Raw genomic sequence first — 19,984 nt, 5'->3', positions numbered from 1 at the left:
AATGAATTGGGTACTCTAAATTTATTTTTAAAAAGAATGACAAGTTTAGTGAGTTTAAGGTGCGTTTCTCTGCTGAAAGTTGAAATAGTATTGAGCGCGCACTCTTCTCGCACAAGAAGCTCCTGATCAGCTGAGCTGCACCGAACTGTGTGATGTCATCGCGGACCAATCAGAAAAGCAGAGCGGGCCCTCATCACGTGACGGCAGCCGGCCCCTCCTCCTACCCAGCGGGCGCGCGTTTTGTTGACGCGGTGACGTCACAGCCCGGTTACTCGGGGTGACGTCAGTTCCAAAACACCAAGGTCGGCGCTCGCCATTTGCCCGTCCCCCGAGCCGGGGCGGCGGCCAATCAGCGGAGCCGGCGGGCGCGAGGTGCGGTGTGACGTCGGAAATATCCCAGCAAACTTTGTCTGATGTTGTCTTTGCCGTCGCCATTAGAGTCGAACGGAGGAGCCTGAGGAAAGAAAGAGGGAGGGAGAAAGAGGGAGGGAGAAAGAGGGAGAGGGAAAATGTCATAAAATAAAGGAGGCGGTTTTGGGGGGGTGGGGGGGGGGGGGGAAGGAGGTGGGAGCGGTGGGGGAGGGAGAGGGGTGGAAGCTGGAGGTCGCCAGTCGGACGGGGTGAGGTGCGGCAGGACGGAGGGATTGTGCGAGCGGGGGATTTTTTTATTTGACCCGTCCACCATGTAAGGGAAAGAGCGGCGGGGACGGGGAGGGGGGGTGGGGTGGGGGGTTGTGGGGGGCAAACCAGAGAAGTGAGATCGACTGGAGCGGCGGAGAGAGGGAGCGGGGGAAGAAGGTCTGTTTGTTGTCTGCTGCCCCTCTGACACTAACGTAAACATAAGGTAAAGGATGGGGCGGCGGAGTGGAGGCGCAGCCCCAGCGCAGCTCAATGTGAGGCCTGTGCCCGAGATCTGGAATTGGGTAACTGCTGGTCATCAGTAAACGAGAGAGAGAAAGAGGAGAGCACAAACCCTGCACCGCGCTCCTGAATTATCCTGCGCGACGTGACAGAGAAACCTGATCGCAGTCCGGCTGGGATCTGTTCAGGTTCGCTTCTTTTTTCAAAGCTTCAGTTGGTGTTTTTCTTTTTTAAAAAAATGCACATTGGTTCCTCGGAACAACTGCTTTGGGGAGGGGTGGGGGGTAAGAAGAGATGAAACTCTGTGACCCGCTGTTGGGTTCAATCTAAACAAAGCCTTTAGGTATACATAGGTGTCAGAAGCAGAGTTCTCAAAAGTTTGTCGCTAGCAGTCATGTCGCTGCATAGTCAGGGGGAAAGGAGTCCTGGGTTTGCTACTTTGTTGTTTGCACGGGCGTAATTCTGGTTCTTATTTTACCGATCGTGGATTTTATTTTTCGGAAGATGAAACGTGACGCTATTGTGGCAGACTGGATAATCATTCAAACTTATAGTGGCTTTAAAAACAAAATACAGATGTTGCGGTACAAAAATAAACCTACCTAGCTTGGCATGACTTTCCCTTCTCTGGAGTTCTGTTTCCAATTGCGTTTGCTCTAATGCCACGTTTGTGGTGATTTGCTTACCTCGAATGAACAATTCGAGTGTTTGCAAACAGACCAGCACTGAGCGAGCAAACAATCGCCGCTCATTCCACCATTGCTGTTACTGAGACCTTTATTTTTACGATGGCTGAATAGAAGGAATAGTAAAACTGTTATAAATGTATGATATTTGTAGCAGTTGGTGAATCTTCTGCATTGTCACCAACATTCCACTTTAAGATCAGGTCTGCAAATGTTTATGAATTGAGTCTTTTTCGAGTTCTGGTTATTGCTGACTGCTTTGTTTACAGTTGCAGCCAAATGGACGAATTTTGTCCAGAACTGCTAGCTGGTTAAAATAAATTTTATGGTGTGTCTTTTGACACATTTGTTGAAGTGTAAACCCTACCACCCTCCCCAAATCCAGAGTTGCAGTTCAGTTTCTCAAAATTTACCGAAATCCAGAGTTACAGTCGATTTTTAATTCTGACCTGTTTAATCCAAATGGTCTCATTTTGACACTCATTTCTCACTTTGCTTGTTGATACAATATTTTAAAAGCAAAATGCAATTCAGATGTCGGCTGACACAGTTTAATGGTAAATTAAGCATGGTGTTCACTTCTACTTTTAGTAATCTTGATGTGATGGTGGCACGGTCGTTAGCGCTGCACCCTCATAATGCCGAGAGACCCAGGTTTAATTCCAGCCTTGGGTGACTGTGGAGGTTGCACTTTCTCCTCGTATTGGCATAGGTTTCCTCCCACAGTCCAAAGATATGCAGCTTAGGTGGTTTGACCATGCTAACATGACCCTTAGTGTCTAAAGATGAGTAGATTGGGTAGGGTTGCTGGGCTGGCATAGTGGGCCTAGGTAGGATGCTTTTTTGAAAGTTAGGCAGATTTGATGGGATGAATGGTCTATACCAGGGATACTGGACCAAAGGGTTGCGTAGCTAGATGATGTAATTTTATTCTTGGGTGAAGATTGTAGCTGTGTCCTCGCTTCCACTCTCATTAGATGTTTTGCAGTAAATAATATGTATTCAACTTGGTAATGATGTCAGTCAGGTTCTGCTTTTTTAGAGCTCCATTTGGATATCGGTGTGAAGCTTGTATTCCTCTCAAAACATTCATTATTAAACTCTCTGCCGGTTGTGTAATAAACAAGGCGGTGTAATGTTTTCAGGCGATTAAGAATTTCAGAATTAGTATAAATGTTTGTATCGAATAGGGTAGTGCTGTTTTCAACTTTCCAATTAGGTCAAAACTCTTTTTCAGATTTGTATGTAGTATCCTACGGTTCCATGTAAAAGGGCTAATTTAGACTATTTCATAATGGATTGTGTATGTAGCGTGTCTGGGTATAGTGACTGCCGGATTAAAAGTTCCTTTATGGGATTGAGGTGTCTGGCCGGGCAGGCCCCAAGTTCAATTTTAACCTTTTGTTGAGTGAGCTGAATAGTGATGCTACAATTATCTTCCATTGCTCTAGATCAGGGAGTTAGAAATGAACGTTTGGAATCCAGCTGATCAGTATTGTGACTTCTGTTGGAAATTACATGTATGTGAATGAGGATGAGATTGGCTTTTTCTATCTGCCTTTGCATGTTCCAAAATAACTATTCAACCTTTCTAATTGCTGTCATTCTCCCACTCTAGTCTTCTCTATTTCTCTTTGCGTCTATTTTCTTCAAAGTAAATAAAGCATTCTAAAGTTCCTGAAAATGAGGCATCTTGCAAAATATAAGTCAAGATGTTGTAATGCTATTGTCTAATGTATATAGAAGTATTGCGTATTAGTTTTGATCCTGAAGCTTGTGACATTTTAAAAACACAGGGGATATGTAACAATTTGATATAGTATTTCAAAACAGACTGGTTATTGAGTGAAACAATATTTCTCAGCATTAATTTGCTAACTATGTCTGAAAGATCAATGTGAAATGTTCAAACACATTTTTGATCTGTTTTGAAGTTTGTTCACAATTACATTTCTTACATTGTCCTGTAAAAAAAGGAATCAAACACATAGCAACAATTATCCTTTATCAAAGAGAATTTTTATATGCTTACAACCTGTGGCGGAGTATTTTGGAATCTATGATTGGTTCAAAAGAAAAATTACTGCATAACATTTTAACATGTGGCTTGAAATATGAAAATATGTATCAAGGAAAATTATGTCAAATCAGATTTTATTTTTATTTCTGCTCTCAAATACAAGTGCTATTTTTGTGTACTTGTGGGACAGTTTTCCACTGGTAATGCTGAATCTCTCAAATGATACAGTAGTAATCAACTCAAAGCTGAACCTACAAATTTATGTGCCTTACACTGCTTGCTACGTTTTTGAAGAATGTGTATTAAAAAAATAATTTCTTTGGATCAAAATGTATTCTCAAGCAGAAATCAGTTTTTAGGATATTTGGATGGTAATTTTTAGTGTTGCAATTATTTTTGGGTTCAGAGTTTTACTTCTACGCTGAGGGTGATAAGTTATCTACACTGGATATGTTTACCATGGTTTCCGAATACTGCAAAGCGGAGCATCACTAATGCTGAGGAATTAGAGGAAAGTTGATCTTTAGGACTATAGTAAAAATGACTACGGAAAGTGCTTGAAAAATAGTCAAATCAACATTTGAAAATACACTGGGAGCACCCTATAAATTGATGCGCTGTAACATGGAACTAGCTTGGCATAATACTGGTCCTTCAGGGCAGCACGGTAGCAGAGTGGTTAGCACAGTTGTGCCACTGCTCTAGGGTCCCAGGTTCGATTCCCGGCTTGGGTCACAGTCTGTGCGGAGTCTGCAGATTCTCCCCGTGTCTGTGTAGGTTTCCTCCGGGTGCTCCGGTTTCCTCCCACTGTCCAAAGATGTGCAGGTTAGGTGGATTGGCCATGTTAAATTGTCCTTAGTATCCAAAAAGCTTAAGTAGGGGTTACTTGGTTACGGGGATAGGGTGGAAGTGTGGGCTTGATAGGGTGCTCTTTCCAAGGGCCGATGCAGACTCGATGGGCCGAATGGCCTCCTTCTGCACTGTAAATTCTATGCTTCTTGGACCCTTAGATTTTTATTTCAATAGGATTTGTCTAGTGTGGTACTAATTCATTATTAAATTTGGAAGGCTTAGAATTTGGTCTTTATAGCAGTCTCAAAATATGAAACCCATGGGCAGTGTAGTAGGGTCCCAAATGTACAAAAGTAACAATGTTTCCAGAAATGGAAACAGAAATTTACCAATTCCAAAGTAGGATGTACAGCTGTAAAACTAGGCCACTGTTCTTGCCTGATTTGTTGAATGATCAGCCTTGCAGTTTTGTTTCTAAAATATGGAGCGCAGTTGACTTCCACCACTGTCTTGAATTATCGATCTTTAGATTCAAAATAAATGGAGAATGCCCAAGACATTTGTGCTTGGAATACAGGTATACTACTCTATTGCAGCTGAGTTCTGAACTGAATTCCATTTACAGACCTTTTGAAGGTCATAGCTTATTATTTCAGCAATGTACTGCGAAGAAATGGAAGTAGGGCTGTTATTAACTTCCAAAATGGAATTGGATGATTATTCGAAAAGGGAAACACTTTGCACGGCTATAGGGAAAAGAGTAGGGAGGGAGAATAATTGGATGGCTCAATCAAAGAGCTGGCACAGCCAAAATTGGCTGCATGGCCTCCTATGTTTGTAATATTTTATTATTATTTGTTTGGTTTTTGGCCCGAACGAGGAAGCAGTCCATAAATGAACACAACAGTTGACTCTGTTGTTAAAGTTAACCTCAGACTGATGGTCGTTGTTGAACATTCTTGGCCTTTCATTTTAATGGAATTTTTCACATGTTTTTAAAAACAAAAAAATTGTTCATTCTCAGGATGTGAGCATCAATGGAAAGACTGCCGCCATCTTCCCATTCCTAGTTGTCTTGAGAAGATGGGGTTGAGCCACCTTCTTGAACCGAGTGATGCTCTAGGCGATTTTAGCAGGCAATTAAGAGTTGGTATGGAACTGGAATCACATGTAGACCAGACTAGGTAAGGAACATAAGAACATAAGAACTAGGAGCAGGAGTAGGCCATCTGGCCCCTCGAGCCTGCTCCACCATTCAATGAGATCATGACTGATCTTTTGTGGACTCAGCTCCACTTTCAGGCCCGAACACCATAACCCTTAATCCCTTTATTCTTCAAAAAACTATCTATCTTTATCTTAAAAACATTTCATGAAGGAGCCTCTACTGCTTCACTGGGCAAGGAATTCCATAGATTCACAACCCTTTGGGTGAAGAAGTTCCTCCTAAACTCAGTCCTAAATCTACTTCCCCTTATTTTGAAGCTATGCCCCTAGTTCTGCTTTCACCCGCCAGTGGAAACAACCTGCCCGCATCTATTCTATCTATTCCCTTCATAATTTTATATGTTTCTATAAGATCCCCCCCCTCATCCTTCTAAATTCCAACGAGTACAGTCCCAGTCTACTCAACCTCTCCTCGTAATCCAACACCTTCAGCTCTGGGATTAACCTAGTGAATCTCCTCTGCACACCCTCCAGTGCCAGTACATCCTTTCTCAAGTAAGGAGACCAAAACTGAACACACTATTCCAGGTGTGGCCTCACTAACACCTTATACAATTGCAGCAGAACCTCCCTAGTCTTAAACTCCATCCCTCTAGCAATGAAGGACAAAATTCCATTTGCTTTCTTAATCACCTGTTGCACCTGTAAACTAACTTTTTGCGACTCATGCACTAGCACACCCAGGTCTCTCTGCACAGCAGCATGTTTTAATATTTTATAATTTAAATAATAATCCCTTTTGCTGTTGTTCCTACCAAAATGGATAACCTCACATTTGTCAACATTGTATTCCATCTGCCAGACCCTAGCCCATTCACTTAGCCTATCCAAATCCCTCTACAGACTTCCAGTATCGTCTGCACTTTTTGCTTTACCACTTATCTTAGTGTCGTCTACAAACTTGGACACATTGTCCTTGGTCCCCAACTCCAAATCATCTATGTAAATTGTGAACAGTTGTGGGCCCAACACTGATCCCCGAGGGACATCACTAGCTACTGATTGCCAACCAGAGAAACACACATTAATCCCCACTCTTTGCTTTCTATTAATTAACCAATCCTCTATCCATGCTACTACTTTCCCCTTAATGCCATGCATCTTTATCTTATGCAGCAACCTTTTGTGTGGCACCTTGTCAAAGGCTTTCTGGAAATCCAGATATACCACATCCATTGGCTCCCCGTTATCTACCGCACTGTTAATGTCCTCAAAAAATTCCACTAAATTAGTTAGGCACAACCTGCCCTTTATGAACCCATGCTGCGTCTGCCCAATGGGACAATTTCTATCCCGATGCCTCGCTATTTCTTCCTTGATAGATTCCAGCATCTTCCCTACTACCGAAGTTAAGCTCAATGGCCTATAATTACCCGCTTTCTGCCTACCTCCTTTTTTAAACAGTGGTGTCACGTTTGCTAATTTCCAATCCGCCGGGACCACCCCAGAGTCGAGTGAATTTTGGTAAATTATCACTAGTGCATTTGCAATTTCCCTAGCCATCTCTTTTAGCACTCTGGGATGCATTCCATCAGGTCCAGGAGACTTGTCTACCTTTAGCCCCATTAGCTTGCCCATCACTACCTCCTTGGTGATAACAATCCTCTCAAGGTCCTCACCTGTCATAGCCTCATTTCCATCAGTCACTGGCATGTTATTTGTGTCTTCCACTGTGAAGACCGACCCAAAAAACCTGTTCAGTTCCTCAGCCATTTCCTCATCTCCCAATATTAAATCTCCCTTCTCATCCTCTAAAGGACCAATATTTACCTTAGTCACTCTTTTTTGTTTGATGTATTTGTAGAAACTTTTACTATCTGTTTTTATATTCTGAGCAAGTTTACTCTCATAATCTATCTTACTCTTCTTTATAGCTTTTTTAGTAGCTTTCTGTTGCCCCCTAAAGATTTCCCAGTCCTCTAGTCTCCCACTGATCTTTGCTACTTTGTATGTTTTTTCCTTCAATTTGATACTCTCCCTTATTTCCTTAGATACCCACGGTCGATTTTCCCTCATTTTACCGTCCTTCCTTTTTGTTGGTATAAACCTTTGCTGAGCACTGTGAAAAATCACTTGGAAGGTTATCCACTGTTCCTCAACTGTTTCACCATAAAGTCTTTGCTCCCAGTCTACCTTAGCTAGTTCTTCTCTCATCCCATTGTAATCTCCTTTTGTTTAAGCACAAAACACTAGTGCTTGATTTTACCTTCTTACCCTCCATCTGTATTTTAAATTCCACCATATTGTGATCGCTCCTTCCGAGAGGATCCCTAACTATGAGATCCTGAATCAATCCTGTCTCATTACACAGGACCAGATCTAGGACCGCTTGTTCCCTCGTAGGTTCCATTACATACTGTTCTAGGAAACTATCGCGGATACATTCTATAAACTCCTCCTCAAGGCTGCCTTGACCGACCTGGTTAAACCAATCAACATGTAGATTAAAATCCCCCATGATAACTGCTGTACCATTTCTACATGCATCAGTTATTTCTTTGTTTATTGCCTGCCCCACCATAATGTTCCTATTTGGTGGCCTATAGATTCCTCCTATCAGTGACTTTTTGGCCTTACTATTCCTGATTTCCACCCAAATGGATTCAACCTTATCCTCCATAGCACCGATGTCATCCCTTACTGTTGCCCGGATGTCATCCTTAAATAACAGAGCTACACAACCTCCCTTGCCATCCACTCTGTCCTTCCGAAACGTTTGATACCCTCGGATATTTAACTCCCAGTCGTGACCATCCTTTAACCATGTTTCAGTAATGGCCACTAAATCATAGTCATTCACGATGATTTGCGCCATCAACTCATTTACCTTATTCCGAATACTACGAGCACTCGGGTAAAGTACACTTGTGTAGTCTTTTTTACCTCTGTTCTGAATCTTAACACATCGATCAGTAACCTCTCCTAAGTTATATTTCCTCTTAACCTTTCTCCTAATTTTCCTTGTCGTTGAACCCATAGCTTCATGTAACAACCTGCAGCGTCGCTTACCATTAATGTTTTCACTTCCCGTTTTATTTCTTTTAGTAGTCCTGGTCCTATTCACTGAGCTCCCCTCAGTCACTGTACCTTGTACTGTCGCCCTTTTTGATTTTTGACTGTGGCTTCTCTGCCTTACACTTTCCCCCTTACTGCCTTTTATTCCTGTCCCTGTTTTACTACCTTCCAACTTCCTGCATCGGTTCCCATCTCCCTGCCACATTAGTTTAAACTCTCCCCAACAGCTCTAGCAAACACCCCCCCCCCCCCCCCCCCCCCCCCCAGGACATCGGTTCCAGTCCTGCCCAGGTGCAGACCGTCCGGTTTGTACTGGTCCCACCTCCCCAGAACCGGTTCCAATGTCCCAGGAATTTGAATCCCTCCCTCTTGCACCATCTCTCGAGCCACGCATTCATCCTAACTATCCTGACATTCCTACTCTGACTAGCTCGTGGCACTGGTAGCAATCCTGAGATTACTACCTTTTGAGGTCCTACTTTTTAGTTTAACTCCTAGCTCCCTAAATTCAGCTTGTAGGACCTCGTCCCGTTTTTTACCTATATCTCCCTCAACAGTATCCAAAGCGGTATATCTGTTTTGCAGGGAGATGACCGCAGAGGACACCTGCACTGCCTTCCTACTCTTGCTCTGTCTTTTGGTCACCCATTTTCTATCTCCCTCAGTACCTTTCACCTGCGGTGTGACCAACTCGCTAAACGTGCTATCCACGACGCCCTCAGCATCGCGGCAGGTTTCGTTCCCCCAAAGGACATGGTTAACCATTTGGGTTTTTAATGGCAAGCCAATAGCTTAATAGTCACTTTTTGTTTTGCTGATGCCAGATTTTGAAAACTGATTTGAAATTCTCCAAACTGGCATGGTAATATAATGTAAGCTACATAACCAGTTATTTAATTATAGGATTTACGTAAATGGTAAAAAAAGGATAAGCCACACCTCACCTGAATACCAGAATCTATGAATATATAAACTTGTCTAACAGCTTTTTGTATGCAAGGGAAGCTTATTTTAAACAATTTAACAGAGGAGTAAGAATAGATGTCCTGCCTGATTCTGAATAAATGGATTTTATAATGGGTTCTGGGTTTCTTTTCTGAAGAAATGTTGAAGAATGGAACATGTTGGGTGAGATGGGAGATAACTTGTACCAGAGCGCACGTTAAGTCTTGAAGTGTGTAGCAGTGAATATCTAGAACAACATAGTGGAGAGTATCACTTTTTTTGAGAGAACTTCACAAATGAGCATATTTACATTTCCCGGTAACCAAATTACCAGTTTGATATACTGTGGTCACATTGATTGGCCTGATACCAATTAAGTTAATAGTTTTGGATGAAAATTGAATGTATAGTTGTTTTGGTGCAGTTGCACAGAATTATACCGATGGTGTAGTCCTAATCCATGTAATAATAGCAAAATAAAATCCCTTTCTTAATACCAGTTAGCTTCATCTTATTCCGTGCTTATTCCACACTATTGTAAGTAGATTTAACCCCAGCACCTTTTGTGATATTGATCATTGCCAAGTCTTAGTTTTTAAATTTTTAAGTAATTTGTGGTTGGAAATATCAAAAAGCCCTCTAGGTTTGAATGGTGCATCCAGAAGGTGTAAGTTTAATCCACCACATTTTCATTGAGCTACTTACGGCTGAACTGTTATAAATGGTGTACCTGAAGAGAATTTTTTAAGCTAGCTCCACTATATTATAGACTTGGGTTAACTGAATTTGGTAGTTTTTGATCCATTTGAAAAAATTATTAATTAATGAATTGACTTGTTTTGATGTGGTGGGAACTGGACCTCCGTAGCATCCAGTATTCCCTGAGTAAATACAAGTGCCCTCTATTAAAATGTATTTCTTATCAGACCATTATATAAAATAATATCGTAATTTCTTATGCTTACATTCAGTATGTTCTGCAGCTAAAATGGGGGGATTTCTTGGACTTAATATTTTTTGATTTTTATTTTGCAGACTCCAGTCCAACATTGAAAACTGGTGCTGGGTGTGAGCAACGATGACTGAATATGGAATAAAGTGGGCCTGTGAATACTGCACATATGAAAACTGGCCCTCTGCAATCAAATGCACCATGTGTCGCGCACCAAGACCTAATGGCACTATAATTACTGAAGATCCAATCAGGGGAAGCTCAAGTGATTTGAATCAAGACTGGGATACCACAAGTATAGAGGGTGGCAGCAGCCCTCTGATTTGTCCAGACTCCAGTGCGAGACCAAGGATTAAATCATCCTACAATTCAGAAAGTGCAGGCAAGTGGTCATGCCACATGTGTACTTACCTGAATTGGCCAAGAGCAATAAGATGCACTCAGTGTTTGTCCCAACGTCGGACTAGAAGTCCTACAGAGTCCCCCCAGTCATCTGGTTGTATTTCAAGACCAGTTCAGGCTTCTCAGGACCCATGTGAAGAATATAATGACAGAAACAGACTGAACACAAAGGCATTGCATTGGACATGCACAGCTTGCACATATGAGAACTGTCCCAAGTCTCCAAAGTGTGTAGTTTGTGACTATCCTAAACCTAATAATTTGGAAGCAATTGAATTTGCAGAGCCAGAGGAAGCTTCATCATTGATAAATGAGCAAGACAGGGCTCGATGGAGGAGCAGTAGCAGTGGTGGCAATAGCCATAGGAGATCTCCTCCCATACCTAAACATGAATCTGCGATGAAAATGGACTTTCAGAGAATTGAACTGGCACCTGGGGCTGTAGGCAGTAAAGAAGAGCTGGAAGTAGACTTCAAAAGACTCAAACAAATAAAGAACAGAATGAAAAGATCAGATTGGCTCTTTCTCAACGCTTGCATTGGTAGGCCTTTAAATATTTTGTTTAAAATCTTGTTTAATTTTGTCAAACATGCGCAGTATTTTCTATTCAGGATATGTGTAGAATTCTTTGAAATGAAATTGGGGGAAAATGATATTGTAAAGATATTGCTTTTTAAGATCTGCTAGAAGTGTCAGTACTTAGATTATAAAATCTCAGTGGATATTATTGCTTATTGTGTGCTTGATTTCTGCTATCCAGTATGTCCATTTGTATTCTGTAGCTTGTTAATGCAGACTATTTACAGTTGGAACATCTTTAGCACCCATATTCCAAACAAGTGAGGGGGAAAAAAAGTGTGAACTAGGCTGAATAAAAAGTTCAAATGGAAGCAAAAAAAGCAATAAGTGCAGCAAAGAGAGTGTATAGGAAGGGACAGGCAGCTGAAATAGAAAGGAATCCAAAAGTTGTGCATAGGCATATAAATAGTAAAAGGGTGGTAAAAGGCAGAGTACAGCCACTTGAAGATCAAAAAATAGTTTTGGCATGGAGAGAGAGGTCACTAGAGGAGGTAGTTGACAGACTGGATGGGTTAAATATTGATTGAGGCAGTATTGGATAGACTGCCTGTACTTAAAAGTTGACCAGTCACCAGGACTAGACTGGTCCATCAGTGGATGGACGTAAGGCTGGCAGTTGCGGAGGAATTGGCCATAATTTTTCAATCGTCCTTCAATATAGGGCGGTTACAGAGGCCTGAAGAATTGCCCGTATTACAGCTTTGTTCAAAAAAAGGGTTTAAGATAAACTCATCATCTACAGGCCTACCAATTTAACCTCTTCTATTTAAAAAAAAATAAAATAAAATAAATTCAGAGTAGCCAATTATTTCTCTCTTCCAATTAAGGGGTAATTTTGAGTGGCCAATCCACCTAACCAGCACATCTTTGGGTTGTGGGGGTGAAACCCACGCAGACATGTGGAAACTCCACACGGGCAGTGACCCAGGGCCGGGATTCGAACCCGGGTCCTCAGCGCCACAGTCCCAGTGCTAACCACTGCGCCACATGCTGCCCTCTTGTGTTGAGAAAGGTTATGAAATTATAGTTTTGTCCCAAAAGTGGATTAATTAAAGAAAGCCAGCATGGATTTGCTGAGGACCTATTGTGTTCATAAATAATGATTTTTTTTTTTTAACCTGTGTTGTTGAGGCTAATTCTGCTTATGTGGTACATGTGGACGTTCAAGCCTATTAAGTGACACTTCACCAAAAATAAAGCCTATGGAATAAAAGGGACAGTGGCAGTATGGACTTGATTCAGTGACAGGAAACAGAGTGGTGATGAATGGTTGTTTTCAGATGGGGGAATGTAAAAAGTGGGGTTCTCCAGGGGTCAGTATTAGGAACGCTGCTTTTCTTAATATCTTAATGACTTTGGTTTGGGTGTGCAGCATCCAGTTTTAAAATTTGCAAATAGCGCAAAACTTAGAAGTACTATGAACTGTGAGGAGGATAATGATGAACTTAAGAGGACACAGGCTGGTGTAATGACCAGACTTATGGCACATAAAATTTAATGGAAAGAGCAATGCATTTTGGTAGGAAGAGTGAGGAGAGGTGATCTAAAATAAAGGCTGGCATTCGAAACAGGGTGCAGGGGCTGAGAGTGGGGTATCTGTGCATATTGTTGAAGGTGGCAGGGCAATTTGTATAAGTGGTTAAAAAGACAGATGGGGATTATAATCATTACAAGTAGAAGTATAAAGTACCAAAGCAAGGACTTTGTGGTGAATCTTTATAAAACACTGGTTGGGCCTCAGTTGGATTACTGTGCCCAATTCTGTGTTTTAAGCTTTTTATGATTCATCTCAGTTTTCAGTGATTTACAGAGTGAAGTCTTGTATTAAGAATAATTCAATTTTCTTTATCTCAATTAAATATTATTTGGGGGCAGTGAAGGCTGGCTCTCTAGAAAATCTGGAAATTTTGTTTCTTGATTGTGTTGGCAAAATGAATTGCTATTTGCAAGAATAGTCCAGGAACCTGATGGAGATGGCCTAATATGGCACCCTTAATTTATTTGAAAATAGTCTTTAGCATAGCTGGCTGATTTTTATGAACAAAAGTCCTGTCTACCTCTGCCCATGTAAGAAGGTGCAACTTAAATTATTTAGCTACTTAAAACAAGTTGATTCTTTGATTGTGGTCTGAAAGAGCATTACATGCTTCTGCAGGTTAACAGTCTCTGTAAATATGCATTTCTTTATAAAAGCTTGATACCAAGAAGTAAGACTTTTAAATCTTGATCAAACTTTTTAGTGCCTCGATCAAAATATTTGATTAATTTACACTTCACTATTGCAAGAATCTCGGAGCAAGACTAAACCTTTCTACTGATTTATGTACGCAATTTTATGTTTATCTGTGCTCCCTGTGACGCTCTGAGCTTCTTGTTTTTATGCTCTTTATTTTTAATAAGTTTACTATTGCTTACTCCCTCAATTGTGCTGCTCTGAACTCAAATATGCCCTCACCTAATGTAGGTGAATGTATTACATTTTGGGGTTGAACAGCAAACACTTGTCACCTGACACAGGTTACTGAATATTTCATATGCTGCCATGTGATCTCTGCAATTTTGGTGGATGGGAGAATAGTGGAGGCAAAAAGTAAATTCTTTCTCACCTAATGAGAGGATCTACCCTTGAACCCGTGTTGCTGGGAAATTGTGTTTGTGATGAAGAGTACTTGTCTTGGGAATCTAGTACTTGAAAGTACTTGTCTTGGGAATCTTTGCTGAAGTGTACAAACATGGTCCAGACTTCTGCCTAAAACCTTGAAGTAAAAATTTTAATGAAGGTACCAAACACGCATTTAATGGGCAAATGTGTCAATAGGTATTTTTGATAATTTGCTACCTAATCTAATTAGGGGGCCATTTGGCCCATCGTGTCAGCACTGACCTTCTGACAGAATACTTCACCCAAGCTCATTTCCTCGCCCTATTCAAATAATATTTGGATTACATGAGCTATTTTCACAACCCATTAAAATTATACAAATTGGATGCAGCAGGAAAGCTTTATAAGCATATTTTAAGTGTTTAATGGTATTGAATGGGCAGCATGGTTAGCACTGCTGCCTCACAGCCCCAAGGACCCGAGTTCAATACCGGCATTGGGTGGAGTTTGCACTTTTCCCCGTGTCTGCATGGGTTTCCTCCGGGTGCTCCTGTTTCCTCCCACAGTCCAAAGATGTGCAGGTTAGGTGGGTTTGTTGTGCTAAATTGCCCCATAGTGTCCAAAAAGGTTAGGTGGAGTTACTGGGTTACGAGAATAGGGTGGAGCTGTAAGCTTAAATAGGGCTGGTGCAGACTCAGTGGGCTGAATGGCCTCCCTCTGCACTATGATTCTATGACAACCCTGTACCCTAACCTACACATCTTTTTGGATACAAATTTAGCATAGCCAATCCACCAAACCTGCACATCTTTGGACTGGGAGAGGAAACCCATGCAGACATGGGGTGAGTGCAAACTCCACACAGACTGTGCCACCATAACGCTGTTTTACTTGTTGTCCAGAATCATTAGTTCCACTGTGACATTAATTTTATGGGTTGAATAGGTTCCATTCAAGATGCAACTGATTGGGGTGGCACAGTGGTTAGCACTGCTGCCTCACAGCGCCAGGCCTGGGTTAAATTCTGGTCTTGGAGTTAGCACTTTCTCCCCATGTCTGCGTGGGATTCCTCTGGATGACCCTGTTTCCTCCCACAGTCTAAAGATGTGCAGATTAGGTGGATTGGCCATGCTAAATTGCTTCCGAGTGTCCAAAAATGTGTAGGTTAGGATGGGATTACGGGAATAGGGTGGGGGAGTGGGCCTGGGTGGGGTGCTCTTTCAGAGGGTCGGTGCAGACATAATGGGCCAAATCGCCTCTTTCTGCGCTGCAGGAAGTTTATGGATTCATTGATGTTCTTGAGAGAAGTGATCAGGGCATCTCTACCTTGGTCTGACCTACACATTTCTGTTGCACGCAATAGAATTGGTGTCTAGTGCCCTCTGTAAAATATCAGTAAATGATCCCACATCATCCTCCTTGATCTATAACTTTGCGGTTAACCACAACATTCTCCCCTAATGCCACTCTCCTATTATCGAGTTGGATGGGAAGGCACTCACCTGGTTCCACTTTTATTTCTCTGATTGTAGCCAGAATATCACTTGGGACGGCTTCTCTTACCACTTTCGCGCCATTATCTCTGCTGTCCCCTCTGGTTCTGTCCTTGGTTTCCTGTTTCTCATCCCCATGCCGTTCGTGATATCCTTTTAAAAGTACTGTGTCAGTTTCCATATGTACGCGGGTGGCACCTTGCCACCATCTTGCCGGTTCCTCCACTGTTGCTAAATTAGATTGCTTTCCAATATCTAGCACTGAGCGAGCAGCAATTACCTCTAGCCTAATATAGGGGTGACTGAAACCCTTGTCTTCGGACCCTGCTTCAAGCTCCATGCCCTGGCTGCAGACTCCATCCCTCTCCCAGGCAACTATCTGAGACTACACCAGACTGTTCTCCCCCTCAGTGTAATATTTAACTGACTTAACCACGTCGCTAAGACTGCCTCTTTCCACCTCTAATTGCCCAACTTAACTGCTGTCTCAGCTCATCTGCTGAAATACTCATTCATGTCTTTCTACAGGTTTGCACTGAGTGCTGAATTTGGTGCATTTGAGTGCGATAGTGAGAGTTTGGTGACCGAGGGAGTTAGGTGAGGAGGGAGTAAGGTGCTCCTTTCATTTTGTTTCCGACATTTCCGCAAAGAGTGCGAAGAGAGCCAGGAGTTTACAGGAAGTGTAGCTGACTGGGAGCAGAGTCGGAGGGCAGAGATCTAGTTAGTCCACACAGCAGCTATATTCTTTAAGGTAAGAGGGGATGGAGGCTAGGCCAGTTACATGCTCCTCCTGTAGGATGTGGGTGGTGAGGGATACCACCGGTGTCCCCACTGACTATACCTGCGGGAAATGCACCCAACTTCAGCTCCTCAAAGACCATGTTAGGGAACTGGAGCTGAAGCTGGATGAACTTCGGATCATCCGGGAGGCAGAGGGGGTGATTGAGAAGAGTTACAGGGAGGTAACCACACCCAAGGTACAGGACAAGAATAGCTGGGTTACAGTCAGGGGGGAAAAAAACAAACAGGCAGACAGTGCAGGGATCCCTCGTGGCCGTTCCCCTTCAAAACAAGTATACCGTTTTGGATGCTGTTGGGGGGGATGACCTACCGGGGGAAGGCCCTAGCGGTCAGGTCTCTGGCACGGAGTCTGGCTCTGGGGCTCAGAAGGGAAGGGGGGAGAATAGAAAAGCAATAGTTGTAGGAGATTCAATGGTTAGGGGAATAGATAGGAGATTCTGTGGTCGCGAGCGAGACTCCCGGAAGGTATGTTGCCTCCCGGGTGCCAGGGCCAGGGATGTCTCCGATCGTGTCTTCAGGATCCTTAAGGGGGAGGGGGAGCAGCCAGAAGTCGTGGTGCACATTGGTACCAACGACATAGGTAGGAAAAGGGGTGTGGAGGTAATAAACAAGTTTAGGGAGTTAGGCTGGAAGTTGAAAGCCAGGACAGACAGAGTTGTCATCTCTGGTTTGTTGCCAGTGCCACGTGATAGAGAGGCTCGGAATAGGGAGAGAGTGCAGTTGAACATGTGGCTGCAGGAATGGTGTAGGAGGGAGGGCTTCAGGTATTTGGATAATTGGAGCGCATTCTGGGGAAGGTGGGACCTGTACAAGCAGGACGGGTTGCATCTGAACCAGAGGGGCACCAATATCCTGGGAGGGAGGTTTGCTAGTACTCTTCGGGAGGGTTTAAACTAATTTGGCAGGGGACTGGGAACCGGATTTGTAGTCCAGCAATTAAGGTAGCCGATATTCAGGACGCCAAAGCATGTAATGAGGCAGTGGGGAAGGGAACACTGACAAAGGAGAGTATTTGCAGGCACGGAGATGGGTTGAAGTGTGTATACTTCAACGCAAGAAGCATCAGGAATAAGGTGGGTGAACTTAAGGCATGGATCGGTACTTGGGACTACGATGTGGTGGCCATCACGGAAACTTGGATAGAAGAGGGGCAGAAATGGTTGTTGGAGGTCCCTGGTTATAGATGTTTCAATAAGATTAGGGAGGGTGGTAAAAGAGGTGGGGGGGGGGTGGCATTATTAATTAGAGATAGTATAACAGCTGCAGAAAGGCAGTTCGAGGAGTATCACCCTATTGAGGTAGTATGGGTTGAAGTCAGAAATAGGAAAGGAGCAGTCACCTTGTTAGGAGTTTTCTATAGGCCCCCCCAATAGTAACAGAGATGTGGAGGAACAGATTGGGAAACAGATTTTGGAAAGGTGCAGAAGTCATAGGGTAGTAGTCATGGGCGACTTTAACTTCCCAAATATTGAATGGAAACTCTTTAGATCAAATAGTTTGGATGGGGTGGTGTTTGTGCAGTGTGTCCAGGAAGCTTTTCTAACACCGTATGTAGATTGTCCGACCAGAGGAGGGGCAATATTGGATTTAGTACTGGGTAATGAACCAGGGCAAGTGATAGATTTGTTAGTGGGGGAGCATTTTGGAGATAGTGACCACAATTCTGTGACTTTCACTTTAGTAATGGAGAGGGATAGGTACGTGCAACAGGGCAAGGTTTACAATTGGGGGAAGGGTAAATATGATGTTGTCAGACAAGAATTGAAGTGCATAAGTTGGGAACATAGGCTGGCAGGGAAGGACACAAGTGAAATGTGGAACTTGTTCAAGGAACAGGTGCTACGTGTCCTTGATATGTATGTCCCTGTCAGGCAGGGAAGAGATGGTCGAGTGAGGGAACCATGGTTGACAAGAGAGGTTGAATGTCTTGTTAAGAGGAAAAAGGTGACTTATGTAAGGCTGAGGAAACAAGGTTCAGACAGGGCATTGGAGGGATACAAGATAGCCAGGAGGGAACTGAAGAAAGGGATTAGGAGAGCTAAGAGAGGGCATGAACAATCTTTGGCGGGTAGGATCAAGGAAAACCCCAAGGCCTTTTACACATATGTGAGAAATATGAGAATGACTAGAGCGAGGGTAGGTCCGATCAAGGACAGTAGCGGGAGATTGTGTATTGAGTCTGAAGAGATAGGAGAGGTCTTGAATGTGTATTTTTCTTCTGTATTTACAAATGAGAGGGGCGATATTGTTGGAGAGGACAGTGTGAAACAGATTAGTAAGCTCGAGGAAATACTTGTCAGGAAGGAAGATGTGTTGGGCATTTTGAAAAACTTGAGGATAGACAAGTCCCCCGGGCCTGACGGGATATATCCAAGGATTCTATGGGAAGCAAGAGATGAAATTGCAGAGCCGTTGGCAATGATCTTTTCGTCCTCACTGTCAACAGGGGTGGTACCAGGGGATTGGAGAGTGGCGAATGTCGTGCCCCTGTTCAAAAAAGGAACTAGGGATAACCCTGGGAATTACAGGCCAGTTAGTCTTACTTCGGTGGTAGGCAAAGTAATGGAAAGGGTACTGAAGGATAGGATTTCTGAGCATCTGGAAAGACACTGCTTGATTAGGGATAGTCAGCACGGATTTGTGAGGGGTAGGTCTTGCCTTACAAATCTTATTGAATTCTTTGAGGAGGTGACCAAGCATGTGGATGAAGGTAAAGCAGTGGATGTAGTGTACATGGATTTTAGTAAGGCATTTGATAAAGTTCCCCATGGTAGGCTTATGCAGAAAGTAAGGAGGCATGGGATAGTGGGAAATTTGGCCAGTTGGATAACGAACTGGCTAACCGATAGAAGTCAGAGAGCGGTGGTGGATGGCAAATATTCAGCCTGGATCCCAGTTACCAGTGGCGTACCGCAGGGATCAGTTCTGGGTCCTCTGCTGTTTGTGATTTTCATTAATGACTTGGATGAGGGAGTTGAAGGGTGGGTCAGTAAATTTGCAGACGATACGAAGATTGGTGGAGTTGTGGATAGTAAGGAGGGCTGTTGTCGGCTGCAAAGAGACATAGATAGGATGCAGAGCTGGGCTGAGAAGTGGCAGATGGAGTTTAACCCTGAAAAGTGTGAGGTTGTCCATTTTGGAAGGACAAATATGAATGCGGAATATAGGGTTAACGGTAGAGTTCTTGGCAATGTGGAGGAGCAGAGAGATCTTGGGGTCTATGTTCATACATCTTTGAAAGTTGCCACTCAAGTGGATAGAGCTGTGAAGAAGGCCTATGGTGTGCTCGCGTTCATTAACAGAGGGATTGAATTTAAGAGCCGTGAGGTGATGATGCAGCTGTACAAAACTTTGGTAAGGCCACATTTGAAGTACTGTGTACAGTTCTGGTCGCCTCATTTTAGGAAGGATGTGGAAGCTCTGGAAAAGGTGCAAAGAAGATTTACCAGGATGTTGCCTGGAATGGAGAGTAGGTCTTACGAGGAAAGGTTGAGGGTGCTAGGCCTTTTCTCATTAGAACGGAGAAGGATGAGGGGCGACTTGATAGAGGTTTATAAGATGATCAGGGGAATAGATAGAGTAGACAGTCAGAGACTTTTTCCCCGGGTG

General features: G+C 43.1%; 1 protein-coding gene across 4 annotated transcripts in view; it reads left to right on the top strand.

Annotated features, from left to right (window-relative positions):
• Nucleotides 1-744: 744 nt before the first annotated feature.
• Nucleotides 745-19,984, top strand: part of zranb1b (zinc finger, RAN-binding domain containing 1b) — a 132,232-nt gene continuing 112,992 nt past the window's right edge. For 2 of the 4 annotated variants that reach the window (XM_072479249.1, XM_072479247.1), the window contains exons 1-2: nt 745-1,049; nt 10,582-11,441. In XM_072479249.1, coding sequence (XP_072335350.1) covers nt 10,625-11,441 — 817 coding nt within the window. In that variant the 5' untranslated portion in view covers nt 745-1,049; nt 10,582-10,624. Of the gene's footprint in view, nt 1,050-5,413; nt 5,544-10,581; nt 11,442-19,984 lie in introns of those variants that run through there. The other 2 variants (XM_072479245.1, XM_072479246.1) reach the window with 2 other exon arrangements.

The sequence above is a fragment of the Scyliorhinus torazame genome, chromosome 16, assembly GCF_047496885.1.
Source record: "Scyliorhinus torazame isolate Kashiwa2021f chromosome 16, sScyTor2.1, whole genome shotgun sequence".
Lineage (NCBI taxonomy): Eukaryota > Metazoa > Chordata > Chondrichthyes > Carcharhiniformes > Scyliorhinidae > Scyliorhinus > Scyliorhinus torazame.
The sequence above is the reverse complement of the archived record's forward strand: the minus strand, read 5'-3'. Positions and strand labels throughout refer to the sequence as shown.